This window comes from Eucyclogobius newberryi, unplaced genomic scaffold (assembly GCF_026437365.1).
Source record: "Eucyclogobius newberryi isolate DKJ021-1_F unplaced genomic scaffold, fEucNew1.0.hap1 SCAF_14, whole genome shotgun sequence".
Taxonomy (NCBI): Eukaryota; Metazoa; Chordata; class Actinopteri; order Gobiiformes; family Gobiidae; genus Eucyclogobius; species Eucyclogobius newberryi.
In genome coordinates this window covers 2,698,004-2,712,242 of record NW_027315768.1, presented here as the reverse complement: position 1 = coordinate 2,712,242, position 14,239 = coordinate 2,698,004, and the positions used below count along the sequence as shown (strand labels likewise).

At 59.9% G+C, this 14,239-nt stretch overlaps 1 protein-coding gene across 1 annotated transcript in view; it reads left to right on the top strand.

Annotated features, from left to right (window-relative positions):
- The window catches only part of mphosph8 (M-phase phosphoprotein 8), a 44,715-nt gene extending 30,476 nt beyond the window's left edge, over positions 1-14,239 (top strand). The window contains exon 14 of the mRNA XM_072444168.1: positions 14,092-14,239. Coding sequence (XP_072300269.1) covers positions 14,092-14,142 — 51 coding nt within the window. The 3' untranslated portion in view covers positions 14,143-14,239. The remainder of the gene's footprint in view (positions 1-14,091) is intronic.

Here is a 14,239-nt window from a genome sequence, read left to right as displayed (position 1 = left end):
TCCTCCTCTCTCCTCCTCGCTCTCCTCTCTCCTCCTCTCTCTCCTCCTCTCTCCTCCTCCGCTCTTCTCCTCGCTCTCCTCCTCGCTCTCCTCCTCTCTCCTCCTCTCTCCTCCTCGCTCTTCTCCTCGCTCTCCTCTCTCCTTCTCGCTCTTCTCCTTGCTCTCCTCTCTTCTCCTTGCTCTCCTCTCTCCTCCTCGCTCTCCTCCTCGCGCTCCTCTCTTCTCCTCGCTCTCCTCTCTTCTCCTCGCTCTCCTCCTCTCTTCTCCTCTCTTCTCCTCTCTCCTCCTCGCTCTTCTCCTCGCTCTCCTCCTCTCTCCTCCTCTCTCCTCCTCGCTCTCCTCCTCTCTCCTCCTCGCTCTCCTCCTCTCTCCTCCTCGCTCTCCTCCTCGCTCTTCTCCTCGCTCTCCTCCTCGCTCTTCTCCTCGCTCTCCTCCTCTCTTCTCCTCGCTCCTCCTCGCTCTTCTCCTCGCTCTCCTCCTCTCTCCTCCTCTCTCCTCCTCGCTCTCCTCCTCGCTCTCCTCCTCTCTCCTCCTCGCTCTCCTCCTCGCTCTCCTCCTCGCTCTCCTCCTCGCTCTTCTCCTCGCTCTCCTCCTCTCTGCGCCTCTCTCCTCCTCGCTCTCCTCCTCGCTCTCCTCCTCTCTCCTCCTCGCTCTTCTCCTCGCTCTCTTCTCCCTCGCTCTCCTCCTCTCTTCTCCTTGCTCTCCTCCTCTCTTCTCCTCTCTCCTCCTCGCTCTCCTCCTCTCTCCTCGCTCCTCCTCGCTCTCCTCCTCTCTCCTCCCCCTCCTCCTCGCTCTCCTCCTCTCTTCTCCTCTCACCTCCTCTCTCCTCCTCTCTCTCCTCCTCGCTCTTCTCCTCCGCTCTCCTCCTCTCTCCTCCTCGCTCTTCTCCTCGCTCTCCTCTCTCCTCCTTGCTCTTCTCCTCGCTCTCCTCTCTTCTCCTTGCTCTCCTCCTCTCTTCTCCTTGCTCTTCTCCTTGCTCTCCTCTCTTCTCCTCTCTCCTCCTCTCTCCTCTCTCCTCCTCGCTCTCCTCTCCTCTCCTCGCTCTCCTCTCTTCTCCTCGCTCTCCTCTCTTCTCCTCGCTCTCCTCCTCTCTCCTCCTCTCTCCTCTCTTCTCCTCTCTTCTCCTCTCTCCTCCTCGCTCTTCTCCTCGCTCTCCTCCTCTCTCCTCCTCGCTCTTCTCCTCGCTCTCCTCTCTCCTCCTCGCTCTTCTCCTTGCTCTCCTCTCTCCTCCTCTCTCCTCCTCGCTCTCCTCCTCGCTCTTCTCCTCGCTCTCCTGTCTTCTCCTCGCTCTCCTCTCTTCTCCTCGCTCTCCTCCTCTCTTCTCCTTGCTCTCCTCCTCTCTTCTCCTCTCTTCTCCTCTCTCCTCCTCGCTCTTCTCCTCGCTCTCCTCCTCGCTCTCCTCCTCGCTCTTCTCCTCGCTCTCCTCCTCTCTCCTCCTCTCTCCTCCTCGCTCTCCTCCTCGCTCTCCTCCTCTCTCCTCCTCGCTCTCCTCGCTCTCCTCCTCGCTCTTCTCCTCGCTCTCCTCCTCTCTCCTCCTCTCTCCTCCTCGCTCTCCTCGCTCTCCTCCTCGCTCTTCTCCTCGCTCTCTTCTCCTTGCTCTCCTCCTCTCTTCTCCTCTCTCCTCCTCTCTCCTCCTCTCTTCTCCTCGCTCTCCTCCTCTCTCCTCGCTCCTCCTCGCTCTCCTCCTCTCTCCTCCTCTCTCCTCCTCGCTCTCCTCGCTCTCCTCCTCTCTCCTCCTCGCTCTTCTCCTCGCTCTCCTCCTCTCTCCTCCTCGCTCTTCTCCTCGCTCTCCTCCTCTCTCCTCCTCGCTCTTCTCCTCGCTCTCCTCTCTCCTCCTTGCTCTTCTCCTTGCTCTCCTCCTCTCTTCTCCTTGCTCTCCTCCTCTCTTCTCCTTGCTCTTCTCCTTGATCTCCTCTCTTCTCCTCTCTCCTCCTCGCTCTCCTTGCTCTCCTCCTCTCTCCTCCTCGCTCTCCTCTCTCCTCCTCTCTCTCCTCCTCTCTCCTCCTCCGCTCTTCTCCTCGCTCTCCTCCTCTCTCCTCCTCTCTCCTCCTCGCTCTTCTCCTCGCTCTCCTCTCTCCTTCTCGCTCTTCTCCTTGCTCTCCTCTCTTCTCCTTGCTCTCCTCCTCTCTCCTCCTCGCTCTCCTCCTCGCGCTCCTCTCTTCTCCTCGCTCTCCTCTCTTCTCCTCGCTCTCCTCCTCTCTTCTCCTCGCTCTCCACCTCTCTTCTCCTCTCTTCTCCTCTCTCCTCCTCGCTCTTCTCCTCGCTCTCCTCCTCTCTCCTCCTCTCTCCTCCTCGCTCTCCTCCTCTCTCCTCCTCGCTCTCCTCCTCTCTCCTCCTCGCTCTCCTCCTCGCTCTTCTCCTCGCTCTCCTCCTCGCTCTTCTCCTCGCTCTCCTCCTCTCTTCTCCTCGCTCCTCCTCGCTCTTCTCCTCCTCTCTTCTCCTCTCTCCTCCTCGCTCTTCTCCTCGCTCTCCTCCTCTCTCCTCCTCTCTCCTCCTCTCTCCTCCTCGCTCTCCTCCTCGCTCTCCTCCTCGCTCTCCTCCTCTCTCCTCCTCGCTCTCCTCCTCGCTCTCCTCTCTTCTCCTCGCTCTCCTCCTCGCTCTCCTCTCTTCTGCTCGCTCTCCTGTCTTCTCCTCGCTCTCCTCCTCTCTTCTCCTTGCTCTCTTCTCCTTGCTCTCTTCTCTTCGCTCTCCTCCTCGCTCTTCTCCTCGCTCTCCTCCTCGCTCTTCTCCTCGCTCTCCTCCTCTCTTCTCCTCGCTCTTCTCCTCGCTCCTCCTCGCTCTTCTCCTCGCTCTCCTCCTCTCTCCTCCTCTCTCCTCCTCGCTCTCCTCCTCGCTCTCCTCCTCGCTCTCCTCCTCGCTCTCCTCCTCGCTCTCCTCCTCGCTCTCCTCCTCGCTCTCCTCCTCGCTCTCCTCCTCGCTCTCCTCCTCGCTCTTCTCCTCGCTCTCCTCCTCGCTCTCCTCCTCGCTCTTCTCCTCGCTCTCCTCTCTCCTCCTCTCTCCTCCTCGCTCTTCTCCTCGCTCTCCTCCTCTCTTCTCCTTGCTCTCCTCCTCTCTTCTCCTCTCTCCTCCTCGCTCTCCTCCTCTCTTCTCCTCGCTCTCCTCCTCTCTCCTCCTCTCTCCTCCTCTCTCCTCCTCGCTCTCCTCTCTCCTCCTCGCTCTCCTCCTCTCTCTCCTCTCTCATCCTCGCTCTTCTCCTCGCTCTCCTCCTCTCTCCTCCTCGCTCTCCTCCTCGCTCTTCTCCTCGCTCTGCTCCTCTCTCCTCCTCGCTCCTCCTCGCTCTCCTCCTCGCTCTCCTCTCTCCTCCTCGCTCTTCTCCTCGCTCTCTTCTCCTCGCTCTCCTCCTCTCTTCTCCTTGCTCTCCTCCTCTCTTCTCCTCTCTCCTCCTCGCTCTCCTCCTCTCTCCTCGCTCCTCCTCGCTCTCCTCCTCTCTCCTCCCCCTCCTCCTCGCTCCCCTCCTCTCTCCTCCTCGCTCTCCTCCTCTCTCCTCCTCTCTCTCCTCCTCTCTTCTCCTCTCTTCTCCTCTCTTCTCCTCTCTCCTCCTCGCTCTTCTCCTCGCTCTCCTCCTCTCTCCTCCTCGCTCTTCCCCTCGCTCTCCTCCTCGCTCTCCTCCTCGCTCTCCTCCTCGCTCTCCTCCTCGCTCTCCTCCTCGCTCTCCTCCTCGCTCTTCTCCTCGCTCTCCTCCTCTCTCCTCCTCTCTCCTCCTCTCTCCTCCTCGCTCTCCTCCTCTCTTCTCCTCGCTCTCCTCTTCTCCTCTCTCCTCCTCGCTCACCTCCTCTCTCCTCCTCGCTCTTCTCCTCGCTCCTCCTCGCTCTTCTCCTCGCTCTCCTCCTCTCTACTCCTCTCTCCTCCTCGCTCTCCTCCTCGCTCTCCTCCTCCCTCCTCCTCGCTCTCCTCCTCGCTCTCCTCCTCTCTTCTCCTCGCTCTCCTCCTCGCTCTCCTCTCTTCTCGCTCTCCTCTCTTCTCCTCGCTCTCCTCCTCTCTTCTCCTCGCTCTCCTCCTCTCTTCTCCTTGCTCTCCTCCTCTCTCCTCCTCGCTCTTCTCCTCGCTCTCCTCCTCTCTCCTCCTCTCCTCCTCGCTCTCCTCCTCTCTCCTCCTCGCTCTCCTCCTCGCTCTCCTCCTCGCTCTCCTCCTCTCTCCTCCTCGCTCTCCTCCTCGCTCTCCTCCTCGCTCTTCTCCTCGCTCTCCTCCTCGCTCTCCTCCTCTCTCCTCCTCGCTCTCCTCCTCTCTCCTCCTCGCTCTTCTCCTCGCTTTCCTCCTCTCTTCTCCTTGCTCTCCTCCTCTCTTCTCTCTCCTCCTCTCTCCTCCTCTCTTCTCCTCGCTCTCCTCGCTCCTCCTCGCTCTCCTCCTCTCTCCTCCTCGCTCTCCTCCTCGCTCTCCTCCTCTCTCCTCCTCGCTCTTCTCCTCGCTCTCCTCCTCTCTCCTCCTCTCTCCTCCTCGCTCTTCTCCTTGCTCTCCTCTCTTCTCCTTGCTCTCCTCCTCTCTCCTCCTCGCTCTTCTCCTTGCTCTCCTCCTCTCTTCTCCTTGCTCTCCTCCTCTCCTCTCCTTGCTCTCCTCCTCTCTTCTCCTTGCTCTCCTCCTCGCTCTCCTCGCTCTCCTCCTCTCTCCTCCTCGCTCTCCTCCTCTCTCCTCCTCTCTCCTCTCTCCTCCTCGCTCTTCTCCTCGCTCTCCTCCTCTCCCCTCCTCTCTCCTCCTCGCTCTTCTCCTCGCTCTCCTCCTCTCTCCTCCTCTCTCCTCCTCGCTCTCCTCCTCTCTCCTCCTCGCTCTTCTCCTCGCTCTCTTCTCCTTGCTCTCCTCCTCTCTTCTCCTCTCTCCTCCTCTCTTCTCCTCGCTCTCCTCCTCTCTCCTCGCTCCTCCTCGCTCTCCTCCTCTCTCCTCCTCTCTCCTCCTCGCTCTCCTCGCTCTCCTCCTCTCTCCTCCTCGCTCTTCTCCTCGCTCTCCTCCTCTCTCCTCCTCGCTCTTCTCCTCGCTCTCCTCTCTCCTCCTTGCTCTTCTCCTTGCTCTCCTCCTCTCTTCTCCTTGCTCTCCTCCTCTCTTCTCCTTGCTCTTCTCCTTGATCTCCTCTCTTCTCCTCTCTCCTCCTCGCTCTCCTTGCTCTCCTCCTCTCTCCTCCTCGCTCTCCTCTCTCCTCCTCTCTCTCCTCCTCTCTCCTCCTCCGCTCTTCTCCTCGCTCTCCTCCTCGCTCTCCTCCTCTCTCCTCCTCTCTCCTCCTCGCTCTTCTCCTCGCTCTCCTCTCTCCTTCTCGCTCTTCTCCTTGCTCTCCTCTCTTCTCCTTGCTCTCCTCCTCTCTCCTCCTCGCTCTCCTCCTCGCGCTCCTCTCTTCTCCTCGCTCTCCTCTCTTCTCCTCGCTCTCCTCCTCTCTTCTCCTCGCTCTCCACCTCTCCTCCTCTCTTCTCCTCTCTCCTCCTCGCTCTTCTCCTCGCTCTCCTCCTCTCTCCTCCTCTCTCCTCCTCGCTCTCCTCCTCTCTCCTCCTCGCTCTCCTCCTCTCTCCTCCTCGCTCTCCTCCTCGCTCTTCTCCTCGCTCTCCTCCTCGCTCTTCTCCTCGCTCTCCTCCTCTCTTCTCCTCGCTCCTCCTCGCTCTTCTCCTCGCTCTCCTCCTCTCTCCTCCTCTCTCCTCCTCGCTCTCCTCCTCTCTCCTCCTCGCTCTCCTCCTCTCTCCTCCTCGCTCTCCTCCTCGCTCTCCTCCTCGCTCTCCTCCTCGCTCTCCTCCTCGCTCTTCTCCTCGCTCTCCTCCTCTCTGCGCCTCTCTCCTCCTCGCTCTCCTCCTCGCTCTCCTCCTCTCTCCTCCTCGCTCTTCTCCTCGCTCTCTTCTCCTCGCTCTCCTCCTCTCTTCTCCTTGCTCTCCTCCTCTCTTCTCCTATCTCCTCCTCGCTCTCCTCCTCTCTCCTCGCTCCTCCTCGCTCTCCTCCTCTCTCCTCCCCCTCCTCCTCGCTCTCCTCCTCTCTTCTCCTCTCACCTCCTCTCTCCTCCTCTCTCTCCTCCTCGCTCTTCTCCTCCGCTCTCCTCCTCTCTCCACCTCGCTCTTCTCCTCGCTCTCCTCTCTCCTCCTTGCTCTTCTCCTCGCTCTCCTCTCTTCTCCTTGCTCTCCTCCTCTCTTCTCCTTGCTCTTCTCCTTGCTCTCCTCTCTTCTCCTCTCTCCTCCTCTCTCCTCTCTCCTCCTCGCTCTCCTCTCTTCTCCTCGCTCTCCTCTCTTCTCCTCGCTCTCCTCTCTTCTCCTCGCTCTCCTCCTCTCTCCTCCTCTCTCCTCTCTTCTCCTCTCTTCTCCTCTCTCCTCCTCGCTCTTCTCCTCGCTCTCCTCCTCTCTCCTCCTCGCTCTTCTCCTCGCTCTCCTCCTCTCTCCTCCTCGCTCTCCTCCTCGCTCTCCTCCTCGCTCTCCTCCTCGCTCTCCTCCTCGCTCTCCTCCTCTCTTCTCGCTCTCCTCCTCGCTCTTCTCCTCGCTCTCCTCCTCTCTCCTCCTCTCTCCTCCTCGCTCTCCTCCTCGCTCTCCTCCTCTCTTCTCCTTGCTCTCCTCCTCTCTTCTCCTCTCTCCTCCTCGCTCTTCTCCTCGCTCTCCTCCTCTCTCCTCCTCGCTCTTCTCCTCGCTCCTCCTCGCTCTTCTCCTCGCTCTCCTCCTCTCTACTCCTCTCTCCTCCTCGCTCTCCTCCTCGCTCTCCTCCTCTCTCCTCCTCGCTCTCCTCCTCGCTCTCCTCCTCTCTTCTCCTCGCTCTCCTCCTCGCTCTCCTCTCTTCTGCTCGCTCTCCTGTCTTCTCCTCGCTCTCCTCCTCTCTTCTCCTTGCTCTCTTCTCCTTGCTCTCTTCTCTTCGCTCTCCTCCTCGCTCTTCTCCTCGCTCTCCTCCTCGCTCTTCTCCTCGCTCTCCTCCTCTCTTCTCCTCGCTCCTCCTCGCTCCTCCTCGCTCTTCTCCTCGCTCTCCTCCTCTCTCCTCCGCTCTCCTCCTCTCTCCTCCTCGCTCTCCTCCTCGCTCTCCTCCTTGCTCTCCTCCTCTCTTCTCCTCTCTTCTCCTCTCTTCTCCTCTCTCCTCCTCGCTCTTCTCCTCGCTCTCCTCCTCTCTCCTCCTCGCTCTTCTCCTCGCTCTCCTCCTCGCTCTCCTCCTCGCTCTCCTCCTCGCTCTCCTCCTCGCTCTCCTCCTCGCTCTCCTCCTCTCTTCTCCTCGCTCTCCTCCTCGCTCTCCTCCTCGCTCTTCTCCTCGCTCTCCTCCTCTCTCCTCCTCGCTCTCCTCCTCGCTCTCCTCCTCTCTCCTCCTCGCTCTCCTCCTCGCTCTCCTCCTCTCTTCTCCTCGCTCTCCTCCTCGCTCTTCTCCTCGCTCTCCTCCTCTCTCCTCCTCGCTCTCCTCCTCTCTCCTCCTTGCTCTTCTCCTCGCTCTCTTCTCCTCGCTCTCCTCTCTTCGCTCTCCTCCTCTCTTCTCCTTGCTCTCCTCCTCTCTTCTCTCTCCTCCTCTCTCCTCCTCGCTCTCCTCCTCTCTTCTCCTCGCTCTCCTCCTCTTTTCTTCTCCTCGCTCCTCCTCGCTCTCCTCCTCTTCTCCTTGCTCTCCTCCTCTCTTCTCCTCTCTCCTCCTCGCTCTCCTCGCTCTCCTCCTCTCTCCTCCTCGCTCTCCTCCTCTCTCCTCCTCTCTCCTCCTCGCTCTTCTCCTCGCTCTCCTCCTCTCCCCTCCTCTCTCCTCCTCGCTCTTCTCCTCGCTCTCCTCTCTCCTTCTCGCTCTTCTCCTTGCTCTCCTCTCTTCTCCTTGCTCTCCTCTCTTCTCCTTGCTCTTCTCCTTGCTCTCCTCTCTCCTCCGCTCTCCTCCTCGCTCTCCTCGCTCTTCTCCTCGCTCTCCTCCTCGCTCTTCTCCTCGCTCTCCTCCTCTCTTCTCCTCGCTCCTCCTCTCTCTTCTCCTCTCTTCTCCTCTCTCCTCCTCGCTCTTCTCCTCGCTCTCCTCCTCTCTCCTCCTCGCTCTTCTCCTCGCTCTCCTCCTCTCTTCTCCTCGCTCCTCCTCGCTCTTCTCCTCTCTACTCCTCTCTCCTCCTCGCTGTCCTCCTCGCTCTCCTCCTCGCTCCCCTCCTCTCTTCTCCTCGCTCTCCTCCTCGCTCTTCTCCTCGCTCTTCTCCTCGCTCTCCTCCTCTCTCCTCCTCGCTCTTCTCCTCGCTCTCTTCTCCTCGCTCTCTTCTCTTCGCTCTCCTCCTCTCTTCTCCTTGCTCTCCTCCTCTCTTCTCTCTCCTCCTCTCTCCTCCTCGCTCTCCTCCTCTCTTCTCCTCGCTCTCCTCCTCTCTCCTCGCTCCTCCTCGCTCTCCTCCTCTCTCCTCCTCTCTCCTCCTCGCTCTCCTCCTCGCTCTCCTCCTCTCTCCTCCTCTCCCCTCCTCTCTTCTCCTCTCTTCTCCTCTCTTCTCCTCGCTCTCCTCCTCTCTCCTCCTCGCTCTTCTCCTTGCTCTCCTCTCTCCTCCTTGCTCTTCTCCTTGCTCTCCTCTCTTCTCCTCTCTCCTCCTCGCTCTCCTCTCTTCTGCTCGCTCTCCTCTCTTCTCCTCGCTCTCCTCTCTCCTCCTCTCTTCTCCTCGCTCTCCTCCTCTCTCCTCCTCGCTCTCCTCCTCGCTCTTCTCCTCGCTCTCCTCCTCTCTCCTCCTCGCTCTTCTCCTCGCTCTCCTCCTCTCTCCTCCTCGCTCTCCTCCTCGCTCTTCTCCTCGCTCTCCTCCTCTCTTCTCCTCGCTCCTCCTCGCTCTTCTCCTCGCTCTCCTCCTCTCTCCTCCTCTCTCCTCCTCGCTCTCCTCCTCGCTCTCCTCTCTCCTCCTCGCTCTCCTCCTCGCTCTCCTCCTCGCTCTCCTCCTCTCTCCTCCTCGCTCTCCTCCTCGCTCTCCTCCTCGCTCTCCTCCTCTCTCCTCCTCTCTCCTCCTCCCTCACCTCCTCGCTCTTCTCCTCGCTCTCCTCCTCTCTCCTCGCTCTCCTCCTCGCTCTCCTCCTCTCTTCTCCTTGCTCTCCTCTCTTCTCCTCTCTTCTCCTCTCTTCTCCTCGCTCCTCCTCGCTCTTCTCCTCTCTACTCCTCTCTCCTCCTCGCTCTCCTCCTCGCTCTCCTCCTCTCTCCTCCTCGCTCCCCTCCTCGCTCTCCTCCTCTCTTCTCCTCGCTCTTCTCCTCGCTCTTCTCCTCGCTCTCCTCCTCTCTCCTCCTCGCTCTCTTCTCCTCGCTCTCTTCTCTTCGCTCTCCTCCTCTCTTCTCCTTGCTCTCCTCCTCTCTTCTCTCTCCTCCTCTCTCCTCCTCGCTCTCCTCCTCTCTTCTCCTCGCTCTCCTCCTCTCTCCTCGCTCCTCCTCGCTCTCCTCCTCTCTCCTCCTCTCTCCTCCTCTCTCCTCCTCGCTCTCCTCCTCGCTCTCCTCCTCTCTCCTCCTCTCTTCTCCTCTCTTCTCCTCGCTCTCCTCCTCTCTCCTCCTCGCTCTTCTCCTTGCTCTCCTCTCTCCTCCTTGCTCTTCTCCTTGCTCTCCTCTCTTCTCCTCTCTCCTCCTCGCTCTCCTCTCTTCTGCTCGCTCTCCTCTCTTCTCCTCGCTCTCCTCTCTCCTCCTCTCTTCTCCTCGCTCTCCTCCTCTCTCCTCCTCGCTCTCCTCCTCGCTCTTCTCCTCGCTCTCCTCCTCTCTCCTCCTCGCTCTTCTCCTCGCTCTCCTCCTCTCTCCTCTTCGCTCTCCTCCTCGCTCTTCTCCTCGCTCCTCCTCGCTCTTCTCCTCGCTCTCCTCCTCTCTACTCCTCTCTCCTCCTCGCTCTCCTACTCGCTCTCCTCCTCCCTCCTCCTCGCTCTTCTCCTCGCTCTCCTCCTCGCTCTCCTCTCTTCTGCTCGCTCTCCTGTCTTCTCCTCGCTCTCCTCTCTTCTCCTCGCTCTCCTCCTCTTCTCCTCGCTCTCCTCCTCTCTTCTCCTTGCTCTCCTCCTCTCTCCTCCTCGCTCTTCTCCTCGCTCTCCTCCTCTCTCCTCCTCTCTCCTCCTCTCTCCTCCTCGCTCTCCTCCTCGCTCTCCTCCTCTCTCCTCCTCGCTCTCCTCCTCGCTCTCCTCCTCGCTCTCCTCCTCGCTCTTCTCCTCGCTCTCCTCCTCGCTCTCCTCCTCTCTCCTCCTCTCTCCTCCTCGCTCTTCTCCTCGCTCTCCTCCTCTCTTCTCCTCTCTTCTCCTCGCTCTCCTCCTCTCTCCTCGCTCCTCCTCGCTCTCCTCTCTCCTCCTCTCTCCTCCTCGCTCTCCTCCTCGCTCTCCTCCTCTCTCCTCCTCGCTCTTCTCCTCGCTCTCCTCCTCTCTCCTCCTCTCTCCTCCTCGCTCTCCTCGCTCTCCTCCTCTCTCCTCCTCTCTTCTCCTCTCTCCTACTTGCTCTTCTTCCTACTCTCCTCTCTCCTCCTCGCTCTCCTCCTCTCTCCTCCTCGCTCTTCTCCTCGCTCTCCTCCTCTCTCCTCCTCTCTCCTCCTCTCTCCTCCTCGCTCTCCTCGCTCTCCTCCTCTCTTCTCCTCTCTCCTCCTTGCTCTTCTCCTTGCTCTCCTCTCTCCTCCTTGCTCTTCTCCTTGCTCTCCTCTCTTCTCCTCTCTCCTCCTCGCTCTCCTCTCTTCTGCTCGCTCTCCTCTCTTCTCCTCGCTCTCCTCTCTCCTCCTCTCTTCTCCTCGCTCTCCTCCTCTCTCCTCCTCGCTCTCCTCCTCGCTCTTCTCCTCGCTCTCCTCCTCTCTCCTCTTCGCTCTCCTCCTCGCTCTTCTCCTCTCTTCTCCTCTCTTCTCCTCTCTCCTCCTCGCTCTTCTCCTCGCTCTCCTCCGCTCTCCTCCTCGCTCTTCTCCTCGCTCTTCTCCTCGCTCTCCTCTCTTCTCCTCGCTCTTCTCCTCGCTCTCCTCCTCTCTCCTCCTCTCTCCTCCTCTCACCTCCTCGCTCTCCTCCTCTCACCTCCTCGCTCTCCTCGCTCTCCTCCTCGCTCTCCTCCGCTCTCCTCCTCTCTCCTCCTCGCTCTCCTCCTCGCTCTCCTCCTCGCTCTCCTCCTCGCTCTCCTCCTCGCTCTTCTCCTCGCTCTCCTCCTCTCTCCTCCTCGCTCTTCTCCTCGCTCTCCTCTCTTCTGCTCGCTCTCCTCTCTTCTCCTCGCTCTCCTCTCTTCTCCTCGCTCTCCTCCTCTCTTCTCCTTGCTCTCCTCCTCTCTCCTCCTCGCTCTCCTCCTCTCTTCTCCTCGCTCTCCTCTTTTCTCCTCCTCTCTCCTCCTCGCTCCTCCTCGCTCTCCTCCTCTCTCCTCCTCGCTCTTCTCCTCGCTCTCCTCTCTCCTCCTTGCTCTTCTCCTTGCTCTCCTCCTCTCTTCTCCTTGCTCTTCTCCTTGCTCTCCTCTCTTCTCCTCTCCCCTCCTCTCTCCTCTCCCCTCCTCTCTCCTCCTCGCTCTCCTCTCTTCTCCTCGCTCTCCTCTCTTCTCCTTGCTCTCCTCCTCTCTTCTCCTTGCTCTCCTCCTCTCCTCCTCTCTTCTCCTCTCTCCTCCTCTCTCCTCCTCGCTCTCCTCCTCTCTCCTCCTCGCTCTTCTCCTCGCTCTCCTCTCTTCTGCTCGCTCTCCTCTCTTCTCCTCGCTCTCCTCCTCTCTTCTCCTTGCTCTCCTCCTCTCTCCTCCTCGCTCTTCTCCTCGCTCTCCTCCTCTCTCCTCCTCTCTCCTCCTCGCTCTCCTCCTCGCTCTCCTCCTCGCTCTCCTCCTCGCTCTCCTCCTCGCTCTTCTCCTCGCTCTCCTCCTCGCTCTCCTCCTCTCTCCTCGCTCTCCTCCTCTCTCCTCCTCGCTCTCCTCCTCTCTCCTCCTCGCTCTTCTCCTCGCTCTCCTCCTCTCTTCTCCTCTCTCCTCCTCTCTTCTCCTCGCTCTCCTCCTCTCTCCTCGCTCCTCCTCGCTCTCCTCTCTCCTCCTCTCTCCTCCTCGCTCTCCTCCTCGCTCTCCTCCTCTCTCCTCCTCGCTCTTCTCCTCGCTCTCCTCCTCTCTCCTCCTCTCTCCTCCTCGCTCTCCTCCTCTCTCCTCCTCTCTCCTCCTTGCTCTTCTTCCTACTCTCCTATCTCCTCCTCGCTCTCCTCTTGCTCTCCTCCTCGCTCTCCTCCTCGCTCTTCTCCTCGCTCTCCTCCTCTCTCCTCCTCTCTCCTCCTCTCTCCTCCTCTCTCCTCCTCGCTCTCCTCGCTCTCCTCCTCTCTCCTCCTCTCTTCTCCTCTCTCCTCCTTGCTCTTCTCCTTGCTCTCCTCTCTCCTCCTTGCTCTTCTCCTTGCTCTCCTCTCTTCTCCTCTCTTCTGCTCGCTCTCCTCTCTTCTCCTCGCTCTCCTCTCTCCTCCTCTCTTCTCCTCGCTCTCCTCCTCTCTCCTCCTCGCTCTCCTCCTCGCTCTTCTCCTCGCTCTCCTCCGCTCTCCTCGTCGCTCTCCTCCTCGCTCTTCTCCTCTCTTCTCCTCTCTTCTCCTCTCTCCTCCTCGCTCTTCTCCTCGCTCTTCTCCTCGCTCTCCTCTCTTCTCCTCGCTCTTCTCCTCGCTCTCCTCCTCTCTCCTCCTCTCACCTCCTCGCTCTCCTCCTCTCACCTCCTCGCTCTCCTCGCTCTCCTCCTCGCTCTCCTCCTCTCTCCTCCTCTCTCCTCCTCTCTCCTCCTCTCTCCTCCTCGCTCTCCTCCTCGCTCTCCTCCTCGCTCTTCTCCTCGCTCTCCTCCTCGCTCTTCTCCTCGCTCTCCTCTCTTCTGCTCGCTCTCCTCTCTTCTGCTCGCTCTCCTCTCTTCTCCTCGCTCTCCTCTCTTCTCCTCGCTCTTCTCCTTGCTCTCCTCCTCTCTCCTCCTCGCTCTCCTCCTCTCTTCTCCTCGCTCTCCTCTTTTCTCCTCCTCTCTCCTCTCTCCTCCTCGCTCCTCCTCGCTCTCCTCCTCTCTCCTCCTCGCTCTTCTCCTCGCTCTCCTCTCTCCTCCTTGCTCTTCTCCTTGCTCTCCTCCTCTCTTCTCCTTGCTCTCCTCCTCTCCTCCTCTCTTCTCCTCTCTCCTCCTCTCTCCTCCTCGCTCTCCTCTCTTCTGCTCGCTCTCCTCTCTTCTCCTCGCTCTCCTCCTCTCTTCTCCTTGCTCTCCTCCTCTCTCCTCCTCTCTTCTCCTCCTCTCTCCTCTTTTCTCCTCCTCTCTCCTCTCTCCTCGCTCTCCTCCTCGCTCTCCTCCTCGCTCCCCTCTCCTCCTCTCTCCTCCGCTCTCCTCCTCGCTCTCCTCCTCGCTCTCCTCCTCGCTCTCCTCCTCGCTCTCCTCCTCGCTCTCCTCCTCTCTCCTCCTCGCTCTTCTCCTCGCTCTCCTCTCTTCTGCTCGCTCTCCTCTCTTCTCCTCGCTCTCCTCCTCTCTTCTCCTTGCTCTCCTCCTCTCTCCTCTTTTCTCCTCCTCTCTCCTCGCTCCTCCTCGCTCTCCTCCTCCTCTCTCCTCCTCTCTCCTCCTCTCTCCTCCTTGTCCACACTGATCCTCCTGCTCATCTTTGCTGCTGAAGTTCTCTGTGGATCAGCTGCATCACAGCCTCCAGAGCCTCTTTCTCACAGTCTCTTCCTGAATGGCAGTTCTTTGTCTTTATTTACACTCAGGGCCACAGGGGGGTAGTCACAGGGGCCGCAGTCACAGGGGCCGCAGGGGCCACACGGGCCACAGGGGGGCAGTCACAGGGGCCACACGGGCCACAGGGGGGCAGTCACAGGGGCCGCAGGGGCCACACGGGCCACAGGGGGGCAGTCACACGGTCACTGTCTGTTCAAATCCATCTTCTTATAATGGTTTGAACAAAACGTGTTTTGATGGCGTCAATGAAGATTTGCTGTGTTTTTGTAACTCATTCAAATCACAGAAATGCACCTTGTTTTTCACCCTGTATTATTGAAGCTCCTGAATAAAAACACACAAAATTTACGAAAATGGAACTTGTCCATGTACAAGTTGCACCTGTCAATAAACCGCAGGTGCTCATGTTGTAACATGAGATATTTACACATAAATATAGTACAATAGTGACAGGCCAGTTGTCTTTTGACCCGGGGCTCGTGGTGCCGCCCGCGCTCCGCTGCTGCGCCATATTAATCTATGTGGACCCTCGAGGGGTCCGAAGGTGACAAGGGACGAGGTGGTCAAACTACTAGAAATACTACTTTTTATTATTAATAATTAACAGTGATTGACTTTATTTTGCGCAGGTCAAGCTGCTCATCTGTGCGTACAAAATCCAGCTGCAGGGGACATTCTGAGGACATTCTGAGGACATTCTGAGGACATTCTGAGGACATTCTGAGGACATTCTGAGGACATTCTGAGGACATTCTGAGCTGCAGCTCCAGCTTTGAG